We start from the raw sequence: 13,232 nt of genomic DNA, 5'->3' as shown, positions 1-13,232 counted from the left end.
AGACACTTGCTGGGGTCAGGAGAATCCTCACAACCTCTCACTTCCTGCTGGGGACCGTAGGGTGGGGTGAGCCACAGCAGTCATCTTGAAGATGAAGGGAAAATAAGTATCAGCCGGGAACAAAGACCCCAACAAGCTGCTGAAGCAGCCCAGCCTTCTCATAGATAAAAGGTAGCCTTTTGGTTTAAAGTCAATGCTAGTTGGGGATTTTTGTTTGCAACCAAATGCATCCGAATTGATACACAGATCCTTGCTTCTCCCCAAATGAAAGATTGTTTACAACTGGCCTCATCGATGTGAAAACACTATGCTGTGCCGTCTTGCCGTCACTGTATCCTGATCGTTAACAAGAACCTAACATGGTCGGTCACAAAGTAATCACACGATGGGTAAGTGAATGAGCCACACACATCTTCAACTGTCACTAAAGTTAAGCCCACAAAATGCCAAGAATCCTTCATAAAGCCTTATCTCATTCTTACCCATCAACCGAACCTGAAACCCATGTAATGAGAGCACCTCCTATCACAGTCTTACTACTGGCCAGTGAACTCACCACAATCATACTGGATGAGCCTCAAGTCAGGAAACTGGGTGCGCATGTTACACACAATGCGGTGTAAAGGACGGGCCCGGGGCCAGAGCTCACAGGCCAATTGCTCCCGGAAGGCTGCCTGGCGTGGGGCTAGCCAAGGAGGTGGGTGGCAGGCATGTAGGGAAGGGGCAGGCGCCTCCACAGGAGGCATGACAAAGATGAACCTGTGGAAGGAAGAAGGTAAGTGGTATAAAAGATGGAACTCTGGTAGGTCCCAAAAACTACCACCTTCACCAGACTCAACCACGACATCCACTGTGAGGCCCCAAGACCCACTTTCCATGAGCACTTAGCCCTGCCAACCTCTCAATGATTGCTGACAGCTGGTCTAGTCGTTGCTGGGGCAACAGTACAGCCCTGCGGGCAGCCTCGGTAAAAGTCCAAAAGGTGGGGTGGCTGGGGCCAGGAGCACGAGGGCCGGTGGGGCTGGCAACAGGCGGGGGCAGGGTACAGAAATCCAGGACTTCTGTTCCATACACAGGCGCCAGGGCCCCATGAGCCTCGCTAAGTTGGAAAATCCGCTCCAGACGTTCAGATCGCTGCCGCTTCCGCTTCTCCTCCAGAGAATCCTGGGGATTAGAGGAAAAAACACCGAGAAAACCATCAATCCCCACAAGGCCCACACCTACGGCTGAGGAAAAAACCAGACAATTCCTCAGACAGGCAACTTTGAAAACCATGACAATTTTACAGTAAGCGCACTCTCGACTGTCCAAGCTATCTACAGTGAGTATCGTCCTCCGTCTCACAGTGCTGAAACTAAGGTTCAGGCCTGTATCTGCAACGAGCTTGGAAAACGGACCATCTGCCAGAATCATCCTACGCAACCCTTCGGCTCCAGAGCATCAAAGGTAATTCCCCTTGTTGGGATGGGTCCACAGTAATTACTGGAAGAGTCGCCCAAATAACTGAACCACCAACAGAGGGGTCCATCAGACTGCGCAGATTTCTGCCAAGGCCAGAAAGGGGTGGGTTGGGACAGGCACAGCTAGCCGGACATGGGGGCTCGCCCCCTAGAGAAGAGGGGGAGCACTCGGCTGTCAGGAAGCCTGTATGGTGCTGAGTCAATCCTTTCCCACATCTGCGCCTCTATAGTCCCATGGCTCCTGTGACCCATGCAGTTTTACATTTGTGTGACGACTTGAGGAAAGACCGCCCCAGCGCACTGGGAGCGCCACACCTGATCTGACGGTACAACAGCCACAGTGACACACCTATCTGTAGGACAACACCGAGTGCTGGCGAGGATGTGGGATGTAAAGCCTACTTTGGAGTTCAGTCCCTCAAGTGGTTAAACACAGATCGCTACCTGACCCTGGGACAGACCCCAAGAGAACCTGAAATCGCAGATCCAGCCCGAAACTCACACTGGAGTGCTCACAGCCACACTAACCATGAATCAAGACGTGCAAACAACAAAAATACAAACGTCTGTGTCCGCTGATGACTAGATCAACAGAACGCGGGAATACTACTGGGTCTTGATAAGGAACAAAGTACAGAAACAAGCTAAAACACGGCGGGCTGTTAGGAGTTACTGCTGTGTTCATGCTGACTTGTGGCAGCCCCACAGCTACTGCTGGAAGAAAAGATCACGTCACATGCGACCACCCTAAGTCGATGATGCCTGGATCGGCAAGCCTACATGCAGGGGCTCCGAGTGGACTGGTGGCCGCCTCCAGGGTAAGGTAGACAAAGATGACTGCTGATGGGATGACAAAGATGCCCTTAAAGATGTTCGTGGCGCCGATTGCAGAGGCCGGTGGTGGCTCAGTAGCAAAATTCTGGCCATTCGTGAAGGACACCCAGATTCCATACCTGGCCAATGCACCTCATACACAGCTAGCACCTGTCAGTGGAGGCTTGCATGTTGCTATGATGCGGAACAGTCTCGCACAGGTCTACTTCCAAAAGTCCATGAAAATTATGAATTGTAATGGTCTAATCCCACTGTGCATGGACTCATCAGGGGCTGAGGGGCCAACACGATGCCAGCCAGCAACTGCACAACTGTGAGATGTACGCTTTTAAATGTTGCTTAACAGACATCTCAAAAATGGAAAGAAAAAAAATCTGTGACAAAAAAATTCACTTGGCCTGCAGATCAATGGGCATGGCGTACTGATCCCTGGTTCCAGGGTTAGGCTTTAGGCTGCTGCTACTTTCAGCAAACCAGGACAGAGACCGGAATTTATGATGCGTGTGTGTCGAGGGTCAGGGATGGGAGGCACCGTCTTGATAACAAGAAAGAAGGCAAGTTCCAGAGAGATTCATCAGACAGGCCTTCACCAGTTCTGGGATTATTTATTGCAATCTGGACTGAAAAGAAATGGACCAAAATAAAAGAATTGGGGGGGGGGGCCCACGGGTTGTCAAAAACTTGCCAAGGGATGGGGGCAGTTTCTCATTTTGCTCTGGATCACCAGAGGTGAGATAGTAGGTAGTAGGAGAGGCCCATGCTCTCTAGGGGACTGGACCCTGTGATGGGGGAGCACCATGGCAGGTTTAGCAGAAGCCTGGAGAGTTGAACCTGTGACTTTTGAGAGTGGCAGCCTGCTTTCGTAGGCAGGTGACAACCCCATGGGGGGAGGGGAAGCTCTACCAACAGCTGGAGGGCAATGCTTGCTCTTGCTTTTCTCCTGGGGCATTAATGTTTCCTTGTAGAGTCTACTGCTCAGTGAGGGGGATGGTTTTAGCAACCCAAGAAAGTCATTCTCTCTAGTGGGGAGGAGGAAAAAGCAATGGCTGCGTCCTGATTGTGTGATGCCGCTGATCAGTTAATAAGGCAATTACAAGGAGCTCTGGTGGTGTAATGGTTACGCGTTAAGCTGGAACCTCATGGTTGGCAGTTTCAAACCACCAGCCAGCTGCTCCGCAGGAGAAAGACTGGGTGCTTTCTACTCCCGCCAACAGTTAGCAACCATCCTCAAGCTGCACAGGGCTCGAGTCAGTCCTGCCCTGACGGCAGTGAGAAGGCCATGACATGTCATGCTGACTCAAAACAGCAGCCACCGGTCAGGAGAGGATCGCGTACAGACCAGCCATGGTCCGGAGTTAGCCCTCTGAGAAAGGGCTAATGTAGAGACGAAAGGTCGAGGGAAGAGAAAGGACTTGCCCAGCGTCATTCAAATATGTAAGCTCACAAAACTAGACTTTGAAAGATTCTAAGTGACCCGATTCTGACCCCTACTCAACAAAACATAAAGCCCCGTTGCTGTTCCCTGAAAAAGGACACCTTACCAGATAGAAAGGGGAACGCGGTGGTGGTGGAGGCTGGCGTCGAGGTCGAGGGCCACTGAAGGAGGTAGTGGTGGAGGGCGGGCTGGGGGGACCAGATCGCAGAGTCAGCGCCTCAGGCTCATCCTTAGGGACAGACAGCCGGGATGCCATGGTAACAGGCAAGGGAGCAGAGCCAGATGCCGGCGCCACAAGGGGAGATGGCTGGAAAGCCGGTGCCTGTGTTGAGGCTGCAGCAGGGTCCAAGGTCGGCACGGGAAGCGGGGTGGGGCTCAAGGTGAGCGTTTGCACAGAAGCTGGGGCCAGGAGTGAAGATGCTGCTGCTGGAGCCAGAGTCAGTGTGTGTGACGAGGATGGGCCCATCGGAGAAGCTGGAGTCAGAGGGGGTGCTGGAGCCAAGGACAGTGTCTGAGTTGGACCCAGTGGTGGCCCTGGTGCCAAAGAGAGTGTCTGGGCTGGAGCTGGTACAAGGGACGATGCTGGAGTCAATGATAATGTCTGAGCTGGGAAGGAGCCCTGGGGGTTCCCTGTTCCTAGGGAGAGTGTCTGTGATGAAGACGAGCTGCCGAGAGCGGGTGCTACAGCCGGGGCCAGTGTCGGTGTGGAAGCCAGGCTCGGGAGAGGTGACGGCACCGGTGCTGGGACCACAGTCAGAGTCGACGGTGGAGCCAATGCAGGCGATGGGACTGGAGCCAGAGAAGCAGTGGGAACTATAGGGGATCCTGAAGTCGGCGACGGAGCCAGGATGGGAACTGCAGTCGGTGACGGAGCCAGGACAGGAAGAGGAGCCAGAGAGGGAGCTGGGGAAGGAGCCAGGACTGCTGTCTGTGGAGCCACCATGGGAGCCAGAGAGGTGGCCAGAGCCTGAGATGCAGAAGATGCTGGAGCCAGAAGGGAAGGCTGAGCTGGAGCTGGACTTGGCGTTGCCGGGAAAGGACTGGCCAGAGCTGAAGCTGGCACCAGGACGGGTGAGCATGCTGAAGCCATGGCCGAGTTCAACCCTGGAACATGTGAAGAAGCAGGAGCCAACAACAGAGGATGCCCAGGTGCCTGAGATGAGGACAGCGATGGAGTTGTTGCCAAACCCAGAGTCAAAGCTGATGCTGCTGCAGAAGCCCCAGCTGGTGCCAAAGAGGGAGGTCCAGGAACTGCCGAGCCAACTGGTGCCAATGCAGGAGTCACAGTGGTCAAGAGGGCTGGGCCCGGAGCAGAAACAGGTAAGGGGGCCGAGATAGGAATGGTGAGTGGAGCCGAGGCTGGGGCAGAAAATGTGGTAGAGATGGAAATGGGGAGTGAAGAGGAGACCGAGGATGGGACTGCAGAGGACACAGGACTAGCCAGGGGAGAGGAGTTGGGCACTGACATCGGAGAGGAGGCTGGTCCAGGGAGTGAGGCTGGCCCAGGAATAGGAGAAGAGATGGTCAAGGGAGCAGCTCCAGGTGCCGAAGCTGTGGAAACAGAGGATGCATTAGCCCAAGACTTCTTTCCCTGCTCTTTCTACTTGGTACCCTGCCCCTCCCTGCCCTCTTCCCTAGCCCCAAGCTCCATCTGTTTCCCAGACAACGTCCCACCTCTCCCCCCACCCCCCATGACATCAAAGCCACAAGGCAATCCCAGTAAACGTATCCTGGAATTAGACCGGTACTTGGGGCCCACTGCCAATCAAGGCAGTATGTCCGTAAGGGATCTACTGGGATAAGAGTAAAGCCTCAAGGCCACTGCACCTCCACTCGTAACAGAAACGTCTGGCCTCAGCCACCTGGACTTACCACTGACTTCGGGCGAAGGACTGTGGACCAGCTTGAGAAGGGGCCTCACCAGAGTGGGCGTGGGTAGAGGAGCCCGGGAAGGACCCAAAGTAGGTGTGGGTAACCGGCCAGGGGTCAACGTGGGGCGTGGAGACAACACAGCTGGCAGCCCAGAGCTTGGGGGCCGGGGCGCTGGGGCCAGCGGAGGCACAGCAGTCAGTCCATCCCGGGGGGCCTGTCTCACTACAATCTTCACCACGCCCGTGTTATTCACCATGGTTGGTGGCACTGCAAGAGGAAGCTACATTGAGGGAAAGGCAGAAAAGAAACAGGAGACCCAAAGGATGGAAGAAGTCCAGGGGCAGGAATGGGGGCCAGACAGACAGACATCAGTGATACTGGCAGGAGGAAGCAACACTGAAGGAAGGCAGGACAGACAGCCCAGGAAATGCCTGGAAAGAACCAAGGCCAGCAAGGGCTGAGGAGGAAGAAGGCTGAGAGCCTCACCCTGGTTAGCAGCAAGTGGAAGGCTGAGACCAGTGGGGGCAGGGGTGGTGCTGGGGGTCGAAGAAGGCAGCACAGAGACAGGGGAAGGGCCAGGGGTCGGGGCCACGGCCTGGATGAGGGCCACATGGGCAGGCTGGCTGATGAGGTGGTGCTGCCCCCCTGCCGACACCAGGTGCACCACATTCCCTGGGTCAAGGGGAGAGAGAAAGAGAGAGAGAAGCAGCTATCAGCCAGGGACGGGGAGAGGGAAAGGCGAACAGAGGGACGCACTTCTCCTCCAGAAGGACAAAAGACCCCTCTCCAACCACCCGGCCCACGCTGGTGAAGTAAACATAGAGGCTGACATCTAAGGAGGAAGAGCCACAGAAACAAGGGAACAGGGGCGAGGAGCAAGAAGGCAGGACAGGGGGTGGGTTTTACCTACTTTGCAGCGGGCGGGGCTGCCCCACAGCAAGCTGGCGCACCTGGGCACCAGTCAAAGTCAGCTTGTTGCCCTGGATCTGGAAGGTGAGAGGTTTGCTTCCCCCTGCGCTAGCCATTGGACGCTGTGCCAGGGAGGCCAACTGTCCGATGCTGACCACTTCTCCTGCTGTAAACAGAGAAAGGGCATTTTGTGCACGGCGCTCTTCAACACCACTTCTCAAGTCCTCACAAAGCACACACCCTCCTCTCCCCGGAACCTCCTCCAGCCCTTCCATCCACACAGCACTGCTTTCCAACTCCTCCACACCCTCTAGTGGCCAATGACCAGAATAACCCAATGACCAGCACAGCCCCCCATCAAGAGCCCAAATCATTTGCAACCACCATACCACTACACTGACGTTTTCACCTCCCTGCTCTTTGAGGCCCCTGACTTGATGAATTGCTCCTTTCTGGCAAAATAACTGCTAGCTGCTTAACATCTGATACTCAATGCTACTAGGCGTTTGCTCTCAGGCTCCCTGGCAGTTAAGCGTGCCAGCCCAAGCTCCTGACAGCGAGGTCCCAGGACTTACAGGGCAGGCGAGCCTGCATGTCAGGGGTCAGGATGAGGCGCTGTGGAGCAGGTGTTGGAGCTGACACTGCAGTGGTGGCGACAGGGGCTGCAGTGGCAGAGGTGGCTGTGGGGGCAGCAGCAGCGGGAGGGAAGGTGTAGCCTGGTGGCACTGTCAGGGGCTTCAACAGACTGGAGGAGCCTGGGGGTGGGGCGGGGCTGAGCCGAACTGGGGCGGGTGGAGCTGGTTTCAGGGAGAGGGTTGGCATGGGAGGCCGTGTGGTCCCACCGAGGACTCCCAAGGGGGATGATGGCAACGCTGCAGACACAAAGAGTACCTGTGAGACGCACACAGCCCGCCTACAATCTTCCCTGCTCTCACCCACCACAGCTGCGCCCCCCACCCCAAGCCAGCTCCTTAAACCCTCTCCTCCCCTCATTACTCCTCTCTGCGACCTGAATAAGGTCCCTCAACTATCCCAGCCTCTTAGCTCCCTTGCAACTCACCTTGGGGGAGAGGACCACTGTTTGGCTGCATCGGGGGCAAAAGAACAGGGCCAGGGGGCCGGGATGCTGGAAGAAGTGGGGGCCCAGAGGTCGAGGCTGACACCACCAGTGGTGCTGGCAGTGCTGGAGGGACTGAGCCAGGGGGAAGTGGGGCTGAGAGTTCAGGGCCTGGAGGTCGCACTGGGACAGGACCCACGGGAGTCCGTGGGCTGTTCACCACCACCACTGTCCGGCCTTCTTGCTTGGGCACCGGCTGCAGCATCCTGTAAGGGGAAAAACAAGTCAATGAAAGATGGAAGGAAAAAGCAGAACAGGAAAGAGAAAGAGAGAAGAGAAAAGGCCAGATGAAGCAGAGAGCAACTGGAAAAACAAAAGGAGAAAGAGAAAGAGACGCCAAAGGCAGCTTTCAGAAAGTCAAGGGCCCAGGACCCTCTTCTAGCCCCTCGCTCCCTCCCATCCTACTGCAATATGTGCACTCTCTCTGTGCACCACTTAAGCCTAGCCTCCAACTTTTTCTATGTCAACCCCTGCCGGGCAGGCTAACTCAGTCCCCCCATCCCCTTCTTCTTCGGCCCTGGTACCTGTTGACCTTCATTTTGACTGGCTTGGGCCGGGGTGGGGGATCCGGAGCAGTAGCCACTTCTAGCAGTATCCGGTGGGAGAGACGGTGCCGGGGCAGAAAGGTGTCAGCCTCATATCGAGACACACGACCCTCCAGGCCAATAAGGTCAAACCGACCCATATCTATCCGCTGCCACAGAAGGAACACAGAGAAAGGGGATCAAACACAGTTGTAAACAAAGTCACCGTTAAGACCTGACAACAAGCCAGGTACAGACCTCGGCATACCCAAGTATGAGTTATCACAAGCACACTGCAGAAACAGGCCTCACACTCATTTTTAAAGGCAAGGAAATCTAAGGTCAGTGGTTAGTCATCACCTAGCACAAAGTCTCGAGACTAGGAAAGGATGAAGCTGAGCGAGTGGTGCCGAGGGCTTGAGATAAGGGGAAGAGGTCAGTTTTTGGCCTGAAAAGAGAAGAAAGAGAAGTACCGATGACCTGGAGGGCAACACTTACCTGGAGAGGGTGGACATCTGTGGCCCGCAGCACCAGGGAGGCAGTGCTGAAGCAGATGCCCGGGGTGATGAAAGGGGAGGTAACGGGCCGAGGGTCAAACAAGTTCGGGTGATTGCAGACTTTCCGAAGCTGCATCAAAATGTTGATGACGCTCATGAAATGGCCAGTAGCCAGGGTCTCCTTAGTTCTACAGAAAGAGGAGAAACAAATCAGCCTTTCGGACAAGCAGCCCCACCCCCCCACCTGGGCCCCGGGCACACGCTAAGCCCCCCTTACGTGGTCTGGGCCATGAAGTCATCATAGAGACAGCGTTGGCGCTTGGAGAGCCGGCAGCGGATCACGTGCTCGTACTTCTTGGGCATCTGCTTCTCAACATCCACCTTCACTCGGCGCAGCAGGAAGGGCCGCAGAACCTAGACGCAACGCAATCTGAGCGAGTGAGAGGAGCGCTGGCCGAGCCGGCAGCCACGCTCATGTCGTCCGTCAGCCCAGCCACACACACACAGGAATGAGAGGGCAGGCTGGGCAAGGCCCTGTGAACAGGCACGCCCCACCAGAGGCCCGAGCGGAACTGCGCTTCGGAGCACGAGAAGGTTAAAAGAGCAGAGGAGTGTCCAGAAGGAGTGGAGGACAACAGTTGGGGCAGGGATGGAGTGGAAAACCAAGGGCAAATTTGAAGCCTTAAGAGGTACAATCTGTGAACACAGTGGAAAAAGGGAGAGAATGCGGAGAACATCGAGGGGGGAGGGGAACAGTTAAGAATAAGAAGGGCTGTTGTCTAGCTGGGCTGACCAGAGTAACAATTTGACTGACCAAGGTGGGGCTGAAATCACAGTTCAGAAGGCCAGAGATGGTAGGTTTAAAAGAAATGATTGACGTAATCAGGTCAGAATTGGAGGTGGAAGGCGTGCCGAGGGGGAGCACAATCAGACATAAGCAGAGTCCTAAGAGACATTGTCATTTAAAGCGGAGCGGGCAGGAGGAGCTGGAGGTTATCACACCACAGCGGACACACACAGAACCAGACCGTCAAGGGAATGAGGGCGAGGAAACCCAAGTACAGAAAACCCCACCAGGGGCTGATGGGTGATAGTCCTCTAAATGTCACCAGGAAAGAGCGCGCTATGAGGACGAATACGATGAGGGCACTCCATCTGGAAATGCGCTTGACAGCAGGCTGAGTTCAGCCTGGGGTTGCTTCCCTGTCCCGTCCCCAAAGGCCTTCTGAATACTGCCCTTAGCTCTGGTTTGGACCAATAAGCCTGAATTAAGGACAGGGACTCGGAAGATTCGCTAAGAAGCGTGGGGCAGAGCTTAGAGGAAGGGGGTTTTCTGAGTCCGGGTATGTGCTGCTCTGTAGCCTCCAGTCCAAGGGCTGGCCTCGTCAGGACAGCGCCTACCTTATGGAGCCGCTTGACTAGTCCTTCGTTATATTCTTGGCTGCCCTCAATCATGCCAGTTAGGGGGTTAGAGAACCACTCCTTGAACTCGCGGTGAGACTGGAAGACATGAGGCATCAAAAAGTGCATCAAGGACCACAGCTCCATGAGGCTGTTCTGCAAGGGCGTCCCCGTCAGGAGCAGGCGTCTCTGGCTGCAAAGAGACAGCAGCGAATTAGTGGAAAGACAGCAACATTCCAATCTGCTCACCATCCCTGATACTCGCCACTCGCCCAGGCAGCCTACTGCTTAGGCCAAGGCAACCCTCCCACAAATTCCCATGCCCACCTGTTGAAATTGAGCAGTGACTGCCAGCGCTGTGACTTGAAGTTCTTGATGTTCTGCGCCTCATCCAGAATGAGATAGCGCCAGTTCTTGCGGCGGAAGGCCTGGTGGTCCTGCAGCACCAGCTTGTAAGATGTGATACACACATGGAAGGCGTTGGGTTTGGTCCACCCCTGAGACCACAGAGAAAGCAGCAGATTGTAGGGTCAAAAACAAGAGCACAGAAATCACTCCAAGGTCCTCAAGAGACAGGAATCGCCTTAGGAGAAAGGACGAAGTCCCAGGAGAATGAAGCAACAGAAAGAGGGAAAGGAACTCATCTGAGGGCCTAAGAGGTATCAAACCCCACAACCAAACCACAGCCATTGAGTCAATTTTGACTCACAGAGACCCTAGACAGCAGGGGTGGGGAACGTCTGGTCCAGGGGCCACACAAGGGCCACATCGTCATCAATACCAGCTGACATCCACCCCCACCCCAAAGAGAAGCCACGGCAGCCATCGTATTGGGGTGAGTTGAAAGAATCCGTGATTAAATACAGCTGGCTCCTTTTCCAGCTGGTAGCTAGGTGGACTGTGAATGCCAGGAAGGTCCAGGCACCCACTCCTGCCACACAGGGTTTCCACAACTGGCGATCTTTAAGGGACAACCAGTCTCTTTCTCCAGTGGAGTGGCCTGGTGGGTGTGAAATCCCCCCTTGAGGTTAGCAGCCCAACGCCTACTCACAGGGCCACCAGGACCCCTTTGAAAAAGAAGAGGAAGGGTTACTGGGGGGGAGTGACCATATGAAAGACCAAACCTGCCGCTTGAGTTTCCTCTCTTTCTGGGCTCCGTAGTAGGTGAGGATTTTAAAGCTGGGGCACCAGCGTTTTAACTCCATCTCCCAATTCAACATCACACTGGTGGGGACAATGATCAAGTGGGGCCCCCAGTTACCTGTTCAGCAAAAGAATGAGAAAAAGTAAGAGACATTTTGCGATCTGGTTCCTGACCTATAACCCAACCCTGACCTCCTAATGGCCTTCTCCAGAATCCTAACACCTATACTGGCTGGCTCCTGCTCAGTCAGGGAAGCTGCTAGCTAGGAGGGCAGGAAAGAGTGAGTAGTTCACCATCCTGCTACACAAGCGCCCCAGGGAGGTAGCCAGGGGCTCACAAGGACATGCCCTGGTGAGTTACCTTTCTCACAGGCCAAGTGGGCCAGCAGGGAGATGGTCTGGATCGTCTTGCCCAGGCCCATCTCATCGGCAAGAATGCCATTAAGCTTCTTCTCGTACATGGTAACCAGCCAGTCCAGGCCGATATGTTGATACTCCCGGAGCTGGCCCCGAAGCAGCAGAGGGATCGGCGTCTTCACCTGGTGGGAATGAAAAGCGGTGTCACGAGGGACCGGAGGTTTCTGCCATTGGCAGATAGGCTAGTGAACCGCGAAGAACAGGAAGCGGGGCCTGCCTGGGGTACCTGGGTAGTGGCCAAGGTGTAACCCTTGGGCTGGAGGCTTTCAGCAGCCGCAGCAATGTCGGTAATTTCCTTCTTAGGGCCTGGTGTGGGGGGCCCACTGCCCCCATCTGGCTCACTGTGTTCTTCATCTCGGGCGAGCAAGTACTCCACTCCAAAGTCCTCATCTTCCTCGTCCTCATCCTCCTCTTGGCTCTGTGACTGGGCCACCTCAGACTCCTCGGACTCCGAGGCCTGCGAGTCCGAGCTTCCACTTGTTCCCTCCTCCTCTGAATGTTCATCTTCCTCATCCTCACTCTGCTCCTCAGGCGAGTCTGAAGCAGGAGACGGGGGTTTGCAGTGGACCATACGTCTTCTTCAGTGTCCGCCCTTCCTGACGACTACTCACCTGACTGGCTGCTACTATCCTCCTGAGCAGCTTCTTCAGCTTCTGTGCCCTCCTCCGGTTCCGACTCAGAGCTGTTAGCCTCGACCTCCTCCTCCTCCTCCTCACTGCTCGCGGAGCCTGGCGCTGAGGTGTCAGAACCATACGCCCCAGGATACTGCTGGAGTAGCTCCTCCACAGACAGCTCACCTGGTAGAAAATGAAGGCTAGGCTTTAGTTACTTCAAGGAGAAGAGGAAGGTGGACATGTAGGTCTCATTTTAGTGAAGCTTTGCAGACATTAAACTAGATCCTTATCTGAGGGGAGACAAAGTGCTAACTTCCAGCACCAGCTACCAAAAGCAAGCCCACAGCCTGGCCCAGCTCTGAAGAACACCGTCTAACAAATGAACTTCACGGTCAGAGTTCATCAGGTCAAGGGTGGCCAATACCACCATTTGCCACTGAGCAGCCAATTTATGATCAACTAAATCCCCACCGTAAACATCCATCACATCCGACTTCTAACTGCTCACTCAGCAATCTCCCCTCGTTGTTTAGCAATGTCATTCACCCCTCCAGTCTCAGTGCTCGGCTCGGCCCAGGACAGACACCATGCAGAAGCTCAGCAAATGGCTGGTGAATGTCACCTTCTCGAGCCAACTCGCTCAGCTCCATGGCGTGATCCACTTCCCCTGCCAACTGTTCCTCTGCTGCGATGGTGTCCTCCTCATCCTCCGCTAGGAAAGAGAATGAAGCAGGATTAGTGGGCCTAGGAGCACGGACACGAGCCCACAAGAGGAGGTGAGGCAGTCTGAAAAGCTGAAGCCAGACAACTCAAGAGGTCAGGAGTAAGAGGATGAAATGAACAGGCCTGACCTTCATCCTCATTGGCAGTAAACTCTTCATCATCTTCATCTGGATGCCAAGGCTGGCTGTTGTGCTGTGCGGCTGAAGAGAGAGGGGGCTTCCTCTATAAGGTAAAGGAGGGAAAGGCTCTGAGGTTAGAATCGCAGGAAAGGCGGCCCCGGGGTTGA

At 55.1% G+C, this 13,232-nt stretch overlaps 1 protein-coding gene across 3 annotated transcripts in view; it reads right to left on the bottom strand.

Annotated features, from left to right (window-relative positions):
- The window catches only part of SRCAP (Snf2 related CREBBP activator protein), a 30,282-nt gene that overhangs the window by 7,628 nt on the left and 9,422 nt on the right, over positions 1-13,232 (bottom strand). For 2 of the 3 annotated variants that reach the window (XM_075564770.1, XM_075564771.1), the window contains exons 9-27: positions 13,075-13,168; positions 12,846-12,935; positions 12,221-12,406; positions 11,836-12,146; positions 11,554-11,731; positions 11,174-11,310; positions 10,377-10,546; positions 10,050-10,242; positions 8,926-9,062; positions 8,650-8,836; positions 8,152-8,321; positions 7,571-7,833; positions 7,086-7,382; positions 6,512-6,676; positions 6,088-6,273; positions 5,602-5,868; positions 3,836-5,280; positions 899-1,164; positions 557-759 (exon numbers count right to left, since the gene is read on the bottom strand). In XM_075564770.1, the coding sequence (XP_075420885.1) occupies positions 557-759; positions 899-1,164; positions 3,836-5,280; positions 5,602-5,868; positions 6,088-6,273; positions 6,512-6,676; positions 7,086-7,382; positions 7,571-7,833; positions 8,152-8,321; positions 8,650-8,836; positions 8,926-9,062; positions 10,050-10,242; positions 10,377-10,546; positions 11,174-11,310; positions 11,554-11,731; positions 11,836-12,146; positions 12,221-12,406; positions 12,846-12,935; positions 13,075-13,168 (4,945 nt within the window). The remainder of the gene's footprint in view (positions 1-556; positions 760-898; positions 1,165-3,835; positions 5,281-5,601; positions 5,869-6,087; positions 6,274-6,511; positions 6,677-7,085; positions 7,383-7,570; positions 7,834-8,151; positions 8,322-8,649; positions 8,837-8,925; positions 9,063-10,049; positions 10,243-10,376; positions 10,547-11,173; positions 11,311-11,553; positions 11,732-11,835; positions 12,147-12,220; positions 12,407-12,845; positions 12,936-13,074; positions 13,169-13,232) is intronic. The other variant, XM_075564773.1, reaches the window with a different exon arrangement.

Source organism: Tenrec ecaudatus, chromosome 12, assembly GCF_050624435.1.
Source record: "Tenrec ecaudatus isolate mTenEca1 chromosome 12, mTenEca1.hap1, whole genome shotgun sequence".
Lineage (NCBI taxonomy): Eukaryota > Metazoa > Chordata > Mammalia > Afrosoricida > Tenrecidae > Tenrec > Tenrec ecaudatus.
Note: the sequence above shows the minus strand (reverse complement) of the source record. Positions and strands in the feature narration are given on the sequence as shown.